General features: G+C 38.0%; 1 protein-coding gene across 5 annotated transcripts in view; it reads right to left on the bottom strand.

The window, feature by feature from the left end:
* The window catches only part of LOC105035214 (importin beta-like SAD2), a 73,034-nt gene that overhangs the window by 12,880 nt on the left and 46,667 nt on the right, over positions 1 to 13,487 (bottom strand). For 2 of the 5 annotated variants that reach the window (XR_012134439.1, XR_012134440.1), the window contains exons 16-21: positions 5,236 to 5,339; positions 4,178 to 4,357; positions 3,388 to 3,527; positions 3,155 to 3,294; positions 2,490 to 2,647; positions 1,186 to 1,279 (exon numbers count right to left, since the gene is read on the bottom strand). Coding sequence is in view for 3 of the 5 variants with exons in the window: in XM_073243741.1 (XP_073099842.1) it covers positions 2,490 to 2,647; positions 3,155 to 3,294; positions 3,388 to 3,527; positions 4,178 to 4,357; positions 5,236 to 5,339 (722 nt within the window). In the remaining 2 variants the exon portion in view is untranslated. The remainder of the gene's footprint in view (positions 1 to 1,185; positions 1,280 to 2,489; positions 2,648 to 3,154; positions 3,295 to 3,387; positions 3,528 to 4,177; positions 4,358 to 5,235; positions 5,340 to 13,487) is intronic. The other 3 variants (XM_073243741.1, XM_010910673.3, XM_073243742.1) reach the window with 2 other exon arrangements.

Below are 13,487 nucleotides of genomic sequence, written 5' to 3'. Positions count from 1 at the left end.
CGAACCCTCGACGGCCGCAAGACTATTTTGGGCCATCCGATAGGCCATCCAACAGCCACGGCGGTCTCTTCGCCGTCTTCCCCTCCCTCCTCTTCTCTCCCTTCCCCTCTCTCTCTACCCCTCTCTGTTCTTGCATTTTCTCTCTCTGTGAAGCCCGAAAGGCCTCAGTGACCATTGCAGCCCTCTAATGGCCACCGTCGGGGTCTCCACCAGCCTCCTTTTCCTTTCCTCCCTCTCTCCTTCTCTCTTTTCCTCTCCGTTCATCTCTTTTTTCCATGTCGGTTCAAACCCAGTACAATCCGATACAGGGACGTACCGACTCATAATACTGGCTGGCCGAAATGGAGTCCGGTTCCGAATTGACGAACCTTTTCCCAAATTACTTGATTTGTTTCTTAAGGCTGAACGAAACCACTTAGGACAATTTAAAATTTTCTCCAACCTAAAGCTTAAACTGCTTGGCCCTTGCTAGGCCAGAACTAATCAGCTTAATCCAGCTTTCCCTATGTGGCTTCAGGTCTCTCTTTTCTCCTCTCTGACTCACTCAATTCCCTCTTGGACTCTCTAAAATACCTGCAGACTGCGATGGTTTAACATGACCACACCTGATACCTCCCATGGCATAAAGGTGATGGACATTCCCATTAACAGATCTGCCACGATTACCTTCTGGAATGGAAAGAGATGTCGCTAGATTATTTGCAATTGTCTGCCCCAAAGAAGAGAAATGTGGGAGCAGTGGAACAGGCAGCAAACATGACTTGAGGACGTGGAGGAAAATAAAAACTTGTTCAGGCAAGCCCTATCTCTTCCCTCTTCTATCTCATATTTTTCTTGATTCTTCCCTTCTTGCGCAAAACAAGATCAAAGCTTTGTCAACATGTTATATGCATCTCACAAGCGTGGTGCAATGTCCATGTGGGGACACAAAAAAAACCATAAATTTTCTGTGGCTGGGTGATCTTTTCTGCTGGTTTAGAACACAATGGGGCCTGCTGAAATCAGAGGCCCCAAAATTCATATTGATTCTGCTATGTGTCACAGTCCATTTCTTAAATGTATGGCACAAATAAATAGGCATCCAATATATTCGATGGTATATAACATACTAAATACTAGTTTGTTTAGACAACTTCAGTAGTTAGACAATGCAGAGATCAAATTGTGTAGCAAACAGTTTATTACCAGAAGTGCTTGCCAAGGAAATTCCAATTAGCCTTTTAGCCGCTAGATCTTCAAACCATGTGATAAAGATCAAGCAGCATGTTCAGTCCCAGTCCTGCATGTCAATCCTAACACCATGATCAAAACGGATCGTTCCGTGTGACCTTCAACAGTAATTCAACAACACTACGCTTCATTTGCATGTCATGCACACTCAATCCTCTTCCCATAGTAATGGTTAGAAATGGACCTGATCGGCCTGATGCCTGCTGAGTCGTTCTAACTTTGGACCTGACTTCTTTTACAATATCTATGTTTTAATAATGCTTATTGGCATTCAGAAAACCAGTATATGAGATTTGAGCTTCAGGATAGTGAAACTACAATGAAAAAGGTTACTTTTTCTTGAATTTCTTTCAAATCTGATGTTGAAACTATTCTAGTCTTCTTAAATTTGCAGTCTTTATCCAGTCTAGAGAAAATTTAAAGAAATGTAAAAATGGAAAAGAAGCATAAACATCCCATATATCTACTAAATATGGCTGTACAAGTGTCGAAACTTTGAAACATACACTAGGTTTAGAACAGCCAAAGTTGGATATTGACTTCAATTACAGAGTTTCAGATGAAAGTTCAAGACGCAGCATTAACATTTTATAGGTTGGGCTTACATTTTTTTCATGTATTATTCAAGCAAGGCACTGGTTTCATCCACATGAGGAGGTGTATATCTTATTAAGAAGAATGTTAACAGCAAAGAAGAAAAAGATCTAGCATCAAAATCATTAAAGTTTTATGTTCAAGCTGACAGAGACATAAACACAAATTTCAATTAATTTTTTTTTTAATTAAATGTCCACACATTGTATTGATTTGAATTTTTTGCAGTCGCTAGCTAGCTCATGACCCAGACATTAAACATAACATACTTGATACTGATTTCTTTTTGGACAGCATATGCTTTAATACTTGTGAGTACTACCTCATGTTAACAGAAAACTAATAACACTTTTCATTCAAGTACATATTATTTTCAAATAGTAAATATATATAATGAATATCTGAGGAAACCTGAATACAATGAAAAGTCTTAACCTGAAATTTTCTGCCATTGGCCCTCTATAATTAACAACCAATTTTGAGACTAAAAAATTTAAATATAAACAATTTTATAAGAAAAATATTTTCAATTAAATAACATGAAGACAAATCTACGAAACTGACAAAAGCCAAATATCCATTTAGGAGGGACAAAACACTTGATGCTAGACTGACATTAAGACAAAGCAGGATTCTAAAGAAAATTTGGTGGTTATACTACTAACCTCCACAGCTAGCCTTTGGAGCTTGAGGCTGTCTGCTTCATCTCCACCCTCAGCATCAACTCCCATTTCCTTGTCAGACTCATCTTCCTCCTCAGCTTCCTCATCAGCTTCAAAGCCATCCATATCATCATCATCGACATCATTTTGCTTCATGGACTCTGTCCAGTGAAACCCAACAAAGGTGTGAGCAGAGATTATTTAGTTTCATAATGATCAAAAGAAGCAAAAGAAGGGTAAGAAAAGCAAAACAAATGATGAAAATGGAAATACAAGCATAACATGGGGAGTTCAATATACCACACTGCAAAATGATATACAAGAACAAAAGTTGATGCTGGATTGAAGCAATCAATCAAAAAGTTATCTAGAGATGAATTGATAACAGAACAAATCCTATATGCAAAATAAAACCCAAATAAGGACACCTGGAACTTCAGATTAAATACTTCAGGTATGATAGATGGAGCTGGTAGGATTAAGAAGTGTAGCCAACCGAAACATTAAACATGACCATACATAAGAAGATGCTTCTCAGAAAACAACTAAAAGATAGTAACATAACCTTTGCAAAGCAAAGCCATCTTGCAACCAATATGAGGGATCAAAGAAAAGACCCTCAGAAAAAATACAAAGCTATTGCAGAAAAGGGCAATGAGATGCAACACCTGCAACTTGATCCTTGAAAGAGACCAGCAGTTCAAGTGTTGCTTTGAAGACACGTTCGAAAGCTTCCCCTGATAACTGGTCCGCAGGCAGCCCAAGAAGTGAAGTCAATCCCAGGCAGCAAACTTTTTTATCATGTTCTCTGCAATTATAAGAGGATGTTGATGTCAGCAGGAAGGCAACAGATGACATATAAAGAAAAGAGCATAGGAGAAGGAAGACCCAGTGATCTTGCCTTTTAAAATTTGCACGTAAACCACTCTTTTTAACTACTTGGAGCATTTGGAACCAAATATTAAAAACTTCTGTTGCAACCCCAAGCTTATGTAAAATCCCAAGTGTCAAGGAGGCATTGTAATAAAGAGCATCTGCAATCTGCAGCATAAACAAGATTTTATAATAAAGCAGACATAGAAAACTCAAAATGACAAATGACATCAAAGCCAAACTTAATGACGTAAAGTAGTTTAACTTTAGAGTAGATAAAGAAGAGAGAGGAAAGCAGGGAGAGTAGATAGAATTTTAGCACTCCTCTCTCTCTCTCTCTCTCTCTCTCTCTCTCTCTCCGGTGTTTGGATTATCCCATGTCAGGTTGGATTGGTTCCCCATTCCGAGTGAACATCCTATCAAAAAGGATCCCCTAAGCAATGCCAGATCACCCAGGCAGGTGTCCAAAAGTGTAGGCCCTTGCCTGCATGCTAGGGTCTCCTGGGCAGGCAACCATGCATCGCTGAGCACCATGACAACCATGCTCATAGTCAAATTGGCTAATAAACTTGCAGCCATCAACAATCATAAGAATAAGCATATATGATTGGTTTCTTATTTTACCCGCAGTTACCATAATTGAGAAAGAAGATGCTTATCTCTATGGCTGGCTAGCTTTAAGACACCTAATCTAAAATTTTATGGGCCGGATAAATTATCCACAATTCAGATTTATATAATATGCTATCAGCATGTCCCTAAGAACATAAAAACAAGCTAGGGACTTAAGAACAACAATATCTCAAATACACTCTTACCACTTGTATCAATAAACATTTTAAATATGGCTTTTCTGCTCGTCGCAATCGATCAATTGTAATTCTGAGATATGGTTCAACCCATTGATCCACTTGACCTTTGCAATTATGGAATACTACTTCAATAAGCTTCGGTGCAGGCTCAATATCAGTATCTTCAATGTTTTTGTCTGACATAATCTGCATAATGTATAATACATGGTCTTGTAATTGATTTGCATCGAAAAACAGAATCTTGACTCCATAAATATTTGTTCTGATCGAGTATAAACAGCAATGAGAGTATATGTTGTCAAGAAGGCCATAAATTATCTGGATCTCATCTTTGGATCAGTGTCAGTGAGCATCAAAAGATCTAGATCTGTATCATGGATCAAGAGATCCAGCTCGAGCATGCTATTTATATATTAAATCATGTGGAAGTCTGCATTATATAATTTCTTGGACCATGCAGCTTTTAGAATCACTTATTTATCTCTAATAAGCCTCAGCCTAAGCACATAAAGTTAGCAAGCTTGATAGGGCTTTTGCTTATTAAAAAAAAAAAGAAGAAGTTTTGCAGTTAAGTCAAAATCAAATATGAAAATTTGCATATATTTACAACCAGTTGCTAAAATGTGATTCCCTTCTTCCCAAAATATCCTACCTGCAACGATACTTGAATTACCAGACAAGATATTTGCATAATTAGATGCTGTATATAGTTTACAATGGTGGAAACAAATAAACATATGTGTGGCTTTTAATTCTTCTTCAATCTAATTATAATTGACCATTGTTTCAATTTTCAACTTCTATTATACGTTTTAAAATTCTTGAACAAATTATAAAATAAATCTTACAGTCTGTGATTTAATCTACAAGGGATCCAATCTAACAGCCGCCATGATTTATTAATTGAACCTGATCTCAACAAAATTTAGAATTTATTATTTTTATATTGAAAACAAATTTGATGGGATTAGATTTCTAATATTTATGGCTATGTGGAGAAGAAACACAAAAGAAATTCCAGGAAGATGGAAATTTAAAAATAAAAAAAAGGTAATATGACTCACAGATGAAAGTATATTCCACAAGCTTTGCTGGTAGTCAGGATTTTTGCATGTAAGAAAATGTGCGGTACCCCTGGATATGTAGTTATCTAGTGGAACAAGAATATCTACATGAAAATAACCCTGTAAGATCTCTAGGTCATTTAGAAAATGGAAGAAAGAGAAATGCTGGAAGACTTCTGTTAAAAATATTGCTAGTTGAATTTTAAACATTCAAGTTAACACTTAAAGCACATAACAAACTAAGAAAGAAAAAGCAATTAGATAAAAGTAAACTTTGCACATATCTGACTTAGATAGAACTATATGTTGGGTTCCGGAGGCGCAACGGAAGGTCTAAATGTTTAAATTTTCATTCAAACACCCAGATGCACCGAAACCCTAGAACCCAGAATCTCTTGACTATAGCAATCAAAGCATAAATAAAATAAACATGGACAAGAAGAATACGTGTAATGCTTATTCCAATTTCCACTAGGCACCCAAGTGTTCGTCCTCCAACAGTAATCCACACGAAAATCGGTCCAAGAACAGTGCTCCTACACCTTTGCTTCAAGAGTTCCAACCCTTAGAACTCGATTAGCCTCGTGCTGATCAGGTTTCACCAAGAACTTGACTTTACCCTCTCAAAGCCTTCTCTGGACTTCAGAATTCTCTCCTTTAGGACCTTCCTCACCCTTGTCTGGACCTGATTAGGCTTTGTCTTAAATACCAACGCCTTGTCCTAAGACTTAAAGGGATGTAAGAAAGAAAAGAGAGAGACTAAGAAGATAGAATTGGAAAGTGTTCTGAAAATGCATCGAACACCCAGCGCGCACACCTATTTATAGGTGTCAGAAGGATGCCTAAAAGAGAAGCCATGCCCCTTTTCAAACACCATATAGTATCTACGTATCAGGTAATTAAGAGTCTTCAAACAGAATGACTCTTCTGCCTGATACGTCGATCAGAATTATCCCGCGCGCGCGCGCACAGAGAAGGGATGCTTTGGCGTCCCATCTCAAATCTAATTAATCCTGATTTTGCCATGTGGCAAGAGGATCCAAATCTGAACATTGATCACCTGATAAGGAAAGAGGAGATGCCTCATTTTGCTTAAAGCAAAAAGACTCTTTTCGCGTCGCTTCACGCTCTTTTCTTATCACCGCGCCCGCGAGCAAGGGGCGTATTTGTGTCCTTTTGACCATCAAATAAATCTGAAAAAATTCCAGATAAACTTTCATTTAATCATGTACCCAATAAGGAATGTTATCTGATAGGTCACGCCCCATCAAATAAAATTTGAACGGTAAAAGGATTCCTTAATGTGAGGAGTCGCGTGAGTCATCCTCGTGCGCTACCGCAGGTGCTAATTTCTTTCCAACTTTCCACGCCTCATAATTTCCAAAAAATTAACATCTCAACCTTTGAGATATGTGCCAGAGAATGGAGAGCAATGTGGGCTACCACAAGCGTCTTAATCCCAAGCTAGAAGGACACTTCCTTCTCAAACCAAAACGTGCACACGATCTTTCTTTGCGTGCCAAGAGTCCAACCAAGCTTGGACTCTTGGTTATGACGCCCCACAAGCCTATGTGACGCTATCTAATGGCTGCCACACCCAAATCTAAACCTAATCAGCCAATGGCTCAATTTGGTTTGATCAAGAAGCAAGATTTGAACCGATTTCGAATTTGATTCAAGAAACTAGGGTTTCCACACGTGCTAGCATGCTTACCGGGAACCCCGATTGGATCCAAAACTCCAATCAACCTTATCAAAAGGGTCCTCGGCTAATTTTCTTATGTCTGTGACCCATTGGGTTCTACATCTAGCCAGCAGTAGGTCCGGATGCAAGTTGATCTAATTTGATTAGACTCCTAATTGATTAAGATCCAAAATGAGCTAATCCGAGTTCAGCAATTAGAATCTTTTCTAACTGACAATCGAATTAAACTCTTTAATTCGATCAAACATACAGGTCAAGTTTGACGTCTAGCAACATATCATGACTACACAAAAGATGTGAAATTTGGTGGTAATACCAAATATATCCTTCAATGGTAAGTCACTATGTAATTCAATCCTTCGATCATCCCTGCATTCCAAATATGTTCGTGAGTATGAAATTATGTCAAACTCAACCACATATTCATACCGATTCTCCATCAACTGTTGATGACTCTAATGACGAAGCATTAGAAATTCTTTTTAATCTCCATCCTGCTTTTGGCTAAAAAATTTTTCTGAATTATCTGGAGATGAAAATTCATAAGATGCCATCTCCTCTTACTAGGAGTGATCAATTCTTTGTTGATCGACTCACAACCTTCATACACACTCCACCATATCCAAAACATTCTATACATGTCTTAATGCCATGCTTGGATATAAACCAAAATATGGATTCGTGTGTATAAGATTTCATGATGATCTCAGATCTAAGGATCACTTGCACAACTTTCACTTAGAGAATCATCTTTTGACATGCAAGTAAAGTTCCATAAGATGTTCTCTGTCGACGAGTCAATCCAGTGAACTCATTCCCTAATGAGCACCCACATCCTTGTATTAGTGTTCCCACACAAGTGGCTAGTGAAATCTGTCATCCTCTCTATCGAGCATACATAGGATGTGTCAGTCTATCCAAATATTGATCCCCGACTCAATGCTTCCACGATTAGATATATTTAAGATTAAGATTTTAAGATTTTAGGTCTCACAAGCATGACCCATTCATTTTCAGTAAAACCATTACCCTGATCTTTAAAGTTCATCATAATCTTAATCATAGTAAGCTAAAATGATGAATCCATGCCTCATTTTATTATTAAATAAAAAGATGTCATTACATGAATTGAAAGTTTACAAAGAAAAATTCTATCACATTACTTACGCGATTGGCTTGTAGGACACTCTTCTTTCACTATACAAGGAATGCAAAACCATCCAGAACCAACCGATTTTAGGCATACCAAACCATACCAACGACAGACTGAGATGGTTCCGACATTCAAAATGAAAAACTACTAAAGGGGGCATGGAAGAAGGAAAGAGAGGAAAAGATACAGAGGACGAAAAGAGTGAGAGGGAGGGCCGCAAAGCACTGGAGGAGGGATTCTGCCCTCCATTGTTAGATGTATGTCCTAGAAGCCAATATGGCTAACACATTATTATAAATTTAGGACACAATTTGTACTTAATTCTCGAAATAAAAGTCTATAGGGATAGACCTAAACAGATGCTAGACCTATCACAAAAACTGTACATAAAGGTGCTGAAGAAGTTCAGCATCGAAAACTCTAAAAGAGGACTTTTACCTCTTAGATATGGTATTAATCTTTCCAAGATGATGTGTCCAACCACTCTGAAGAAGTGCAGTGCATGAGTAGGATTCCTTATGCTTCAGCCATAGAGACCCTCATGTATGCCATGCTGTGTACTCGACCTGATATTGCCCTTGCTGTGAGTGTCACGAGCAGGTATCAGTCAAATCTAGACGAGCACGGGATAGCTGTGAAGAACATCCTTAAGTACTTAAGAAAAACTAAGGATTTGTTCTTGATCTTTGGAAGAAGTTCTGAGTTGCAAGTCGAAGAGTATACTAACTCAGACTTCATGTATGATCCTGATGATAGAAAATCTATGTCAGGATATGTATTCGTTTGCAATGGTGGCACTGTCAGCTGGAAGAGTTCCAAGCAACCCATCATAGCGGATTCGACCACGGAGGTTGAGTATGTCGCTGCTTCGGATGCTGCAAAGGCTTCTGATTCAAGAAGTTTGTCGCAGAACTTGGGGTTATGACATCGGATGCCATACTACTTTACTGCGACAACAATGGAGCCATAGCACTTGCTAAGGAACCGAGGTCTTATCAGAAATCAAAGCACATCGAGCAGCGGTATCATATCATACGCGACTACCTCGAAAAAAATATATCGAGATGCGAAGAATAGACTCCGCAGACGTGGCAGACCCGCTGACAAAGCAATTGAGCCAGCCGAAAATGAAAGTCCACCTTGAAAAGATGGAATTAGATTAGTGGCCAATTGACTTTAATCCAAGTGAGAGATTGTTAAATGTATGTCCTAGAAGCTAATATGACTGACATATTGTAATAAATCTATGATACAATTTTGTACTTAATACATTGATTGATTAATAAAAGGATAAGTTTATTTTTCATTCAAATGTGACGTGTTCTTGAATCGTTCATGAAATTAGCTTTCGATACATATTCTCAAGATGTTGAGAATTAGAGATATGTATTTAATTCCTAAATGCTTCCGATCATAGAATCATCATGAGGACGGTGATCAATCCAGATAGACCGACGCACAGATCGCTTCCTTCAGGATAGATGAATTTTTAGTTGACAGTGTAGAAGACACTGGACAACGAGTGCGAATAATTATTAGAGAACTAGTACTGAACGTGACCATACGAGAGATCACTTGGATTTCTATTCGATCATTAGTGATTGTCTCGATGCTGTAGTTGTGTGAATGATCCTTTGACTTGAGATAGAACTACTGCTCGCAGTGAGGTTGCTGGAGTTTGATTGACACATAAACATGGATCTCAATGATCCCTTGTAGTGGATGTTGGTGACAGTTAATCCACTGTAGTAAGATGTGCATCAAAATAAGATCTATCGACCTTGATAGAAAGTAGTCCTATGAGATTTAAGAGGCTAAATTTGAGAATCCGTGACCATTGTAGTGTGATTGATGGAAAAGAATTTTCATAGAAATCACATTTGGACTTGAGCTAATCGGATCTATCATATGATTGATGTTGAGGTTTGACGATTTATCCATGACATGTCATCTAGTTGGAACTCACGATAGAGGGACTGAATTACACGTTAACTACACCTAGAGATTCATTTTGATTCTACTGGGTTGCCACTACATACTACTAGGTGTCACTGATGGATTGTGAGAGCTCACTAAGATTATTATGGATCGACAATCCTTGATGAGTTAGAGTGAAATTGTTTCAATCCATTGAAAGAGTTTCAATGATACTTTGATAGAGATCATTGTATATCTCACTACCAGATAGAATTGAACCTATGGGGTTACACAACAAAGGAATTAGATTTGGAATAAGCAATTGAACTTATGAAGTGTCAATTGGGTTTAGAAAAATCCGATTAGGTTCCAGATAACCTTGCTAGCACATGATTGGACCCAATTTCCTATTTACATTTGGATTTCTTATTTAATAAGATAATTCAAACTTAATTACTTGCGAATAACCTAAATGAATTAGATTCATTGGACTCCAATTGTTGGGTGTCTAAGATTTTGGATCATATGAATTAAGAGTGCAAGTCCTTAATTAATATTCCTTGATAGTTATTATGGGGTGCCACTTGATTTGATCAAGTTGGACGTGTCCCATGATTAGAGGGCTTATGGATCTCATATAGGGCGTCCCTTGGATGTATTTTGGAGTGTGTTTATATGGATGCAAGGGCTCCAAGAGTTGGTGCCTAATAGGTTTTCTAAAAGAAGTTGTATAACTTAAGTTATAAGAAAATCTAATGCAAGTAGAACTTGTATTATAAGATTGAATAGGATTCAATCTTTATGCCTATTTAAAGGGACCTCCCTTGAGGTCCCAAAGCATCCAAACCAGCAAGCCCCACTCCACAAAGAAAGCCCCCACGCCCTCTCTTCCTCTTTCTCTTCTCCCTTTGGACATCCACACGTCCTTGCTCTTTGGGCATCCCACTTCTTCTTCACGCCCAAGACTGTTGGGCGTCCACTTTTGGTGCTGGTTTTTGGTGTTTGATAGCAGCATAATCAAGGGAGGAAAAGCAAGAGAAGAAGAGAAGAAGAAGATCAAGAAAAAAGATCAAAGAGTTAATCGCGATCCAGGCTTTGTTCAGATTCAGCAAGCTGAATTTTTTTAGAGAAGAAAATTCAATTATAAGAGAGCTGTTTCAGGCTAATCCCGAGTAGATATCCGTAGAGGCCGGATACTTGTGCGGCTACAAAAAAATCTCTTCTCTTTCAAATCCAGATTTGAAGGAATTGCGAAACAGATATGTGATTTGATCACAAACTAAATTTCAGCATATGTACAATTTTCAACATATGAAGTAGATCCTTATAGTTTATGTTTTTATACATGCATGATTTAGATTAAAAGTATTTTAATCTACTATTCCGCTGCGATGTTTAGAAATAAAATTTTTGAAACATACATGCATGCCCCGACACGAATTCCAACATCCATACCCTGTTTCATTCAAAACAAGGGTCCATTGGACCTCTTTTTTTAATTTTGCAAATTTTAAGTGAAGCCAGCAATGGGCCCTTGTTTCGAATGAAACAAGGGTCCAGAGGGTAGAGCCCCTCCAACAACCTCTATGCCGCTCTCTCCCTCTTCCTCTCTCTCTCTCTCTTTTGCTCTCTCACGTTCTTCCTCTACCCCACCCTCTCCATCATGTCGAGCCGCACTCCACCGGCCTTCACCGTCTCTCTCCCTCCTTCCCTCTCCCTCTCCCTTTCTTCCACTCTCTCTCTCTCTTTTTCTCTCCCCCATTCTCCCTCTCCCCTACACTCTCTATTGTGTCGGTACGGCTGGGCATGGAATAGCACAAGGGCATACCAAACTATGCTGTTACCCGACCATTCCAGGCCCCGGTACCGGCATAACAATCCTTGGAACTACATGAACATAAAATGTAAGGCAAGTAGGTTCTCAAATTTCAGTATGAAAATAACAAGATAGAAGTGATCATAACAATCAAACCAGTTAAACAAATCTATAAAAGTAACAGATGCCCACATATGCAGATATCTGTTGAAAAGTAATGTAATGATGGTATGTACAGTTCATGTAATCCGATAACTAGTTAATGATAGAAGAACTAATCATGACCATTCCCATATTTCTCGTCCATCTATTTCCTTCTCATCATCCTCCATTTCCTCCTCTGCAGAAAAAAAGCAGCCGTTTTGAAGGTTTGCCTTCTCCAAGGATTCAAACCAAAGAGCATGAAGACTTCTAATTATTGGTCAGACAGACAGTTATTCAGATCTCCCCTTCTGCCAACAACTTATTTTTAATTTCAAGCCTTTTCTGTTATAAATCAGAGTCATCACCATTCCTTGTTCTGCACAAAAACTTTAGGCTACAAACTTCCTTCCACTCCTAAGCCCTCAAAACCTCAAGCACATTTGCAATCTTTCCTTCCTTTGCAGAATAACATCCATGACATGTCGAACACACATATCTGGATGGTGAGCCTCAACTATCTAAAAATACCATAAGTTTCGGTTCTCTCAACAATCCCAGCCAATTCATGCTAGTTGCTTGAAATTATATGAACTTTATAAAGGTCTCATCAATGCTTTGTTAATATAAGTTGACATCTCCTTCAGACACAACACTTGAACAACAGACGCAACCAAACATCCACTGCAAGATACAGATCCAACCTACTCCCTAATGGGAGAACAGCACCTACCAACTTTTAAATTGCAGAAAGTTTTAATTCCTCTTCACAGAACATAAAATAATCCCCATTATTGTGCATAATATTCGTTGCACATTCTGGTTCATTACATATATTATCAAGGATTTATTGATCTATATCCAGGACAAAGTTCTTAGCTGATACATGCTCCATTTTCTTATAAATGCTGACTTGATAAACTTGGATCAAGCAGCAATACTTATTTATAGATAAAGAAAAATTTACAGAATTCAAGGATTGGAAAATATGGCTAAATTTTTGTTTAGTTTCTCAATCTAATAAAAACATTTCTCCTTAAGTTCAGAAGACGACATATAATCCAACTCATGGATTCAAAAATAGTGAAGGGAATGTATGGCTATTGCAAGAAACTTCAGAGAAGCAACCTGGCCAAGGGACATCTCACAATAACCAATGCAATCACCATGTGTCTGAGAAGAGGTAGATCAAGGGCATCAGGTTTTGGCTAAAAGTTTGAAATGTGACAGGCCTACATGTGCTCCATAATGACTAGCTCCAATTACATCAGATTCGATGTATGTGCCACAAGAAATAAACATTCATTTCAATGGCATTCTTTTTTTTTTTTATAAATATCGCATGCATTTAAGCAAATGCAAACATGGGTTATTAAAATTTCATTAGTTATACATCCTAATGGATACCATGCATCTTTTACTGAACCATCCCTCCCAGAAAAAAATATTCTAGTAAATCAAAAACAATTTTGAAACGACTCCTTGTACAGAATTCAATGAATTCAATTTGCAAAAATTAT

This window comes from Elaeis guineensis, chromosome 9 (genome assembly GCF_000442705.2).
Source record: "Elaeis guineensis isolate ETL-2024a chromosome 9, EG11, whole genome shotgun sequence".
Classification (NCBI taxonomy): Eukaryota; Viridiplantae; Streptophyta; class Magnoliopsida; order Arecales; family Arecaceae; genus Elaeis; species Elaeis guineensis.
Note: the sequence above shows the minus strand (reverse complement) of the source record. Positions and strands in the feature narration are given on the sequence as shown.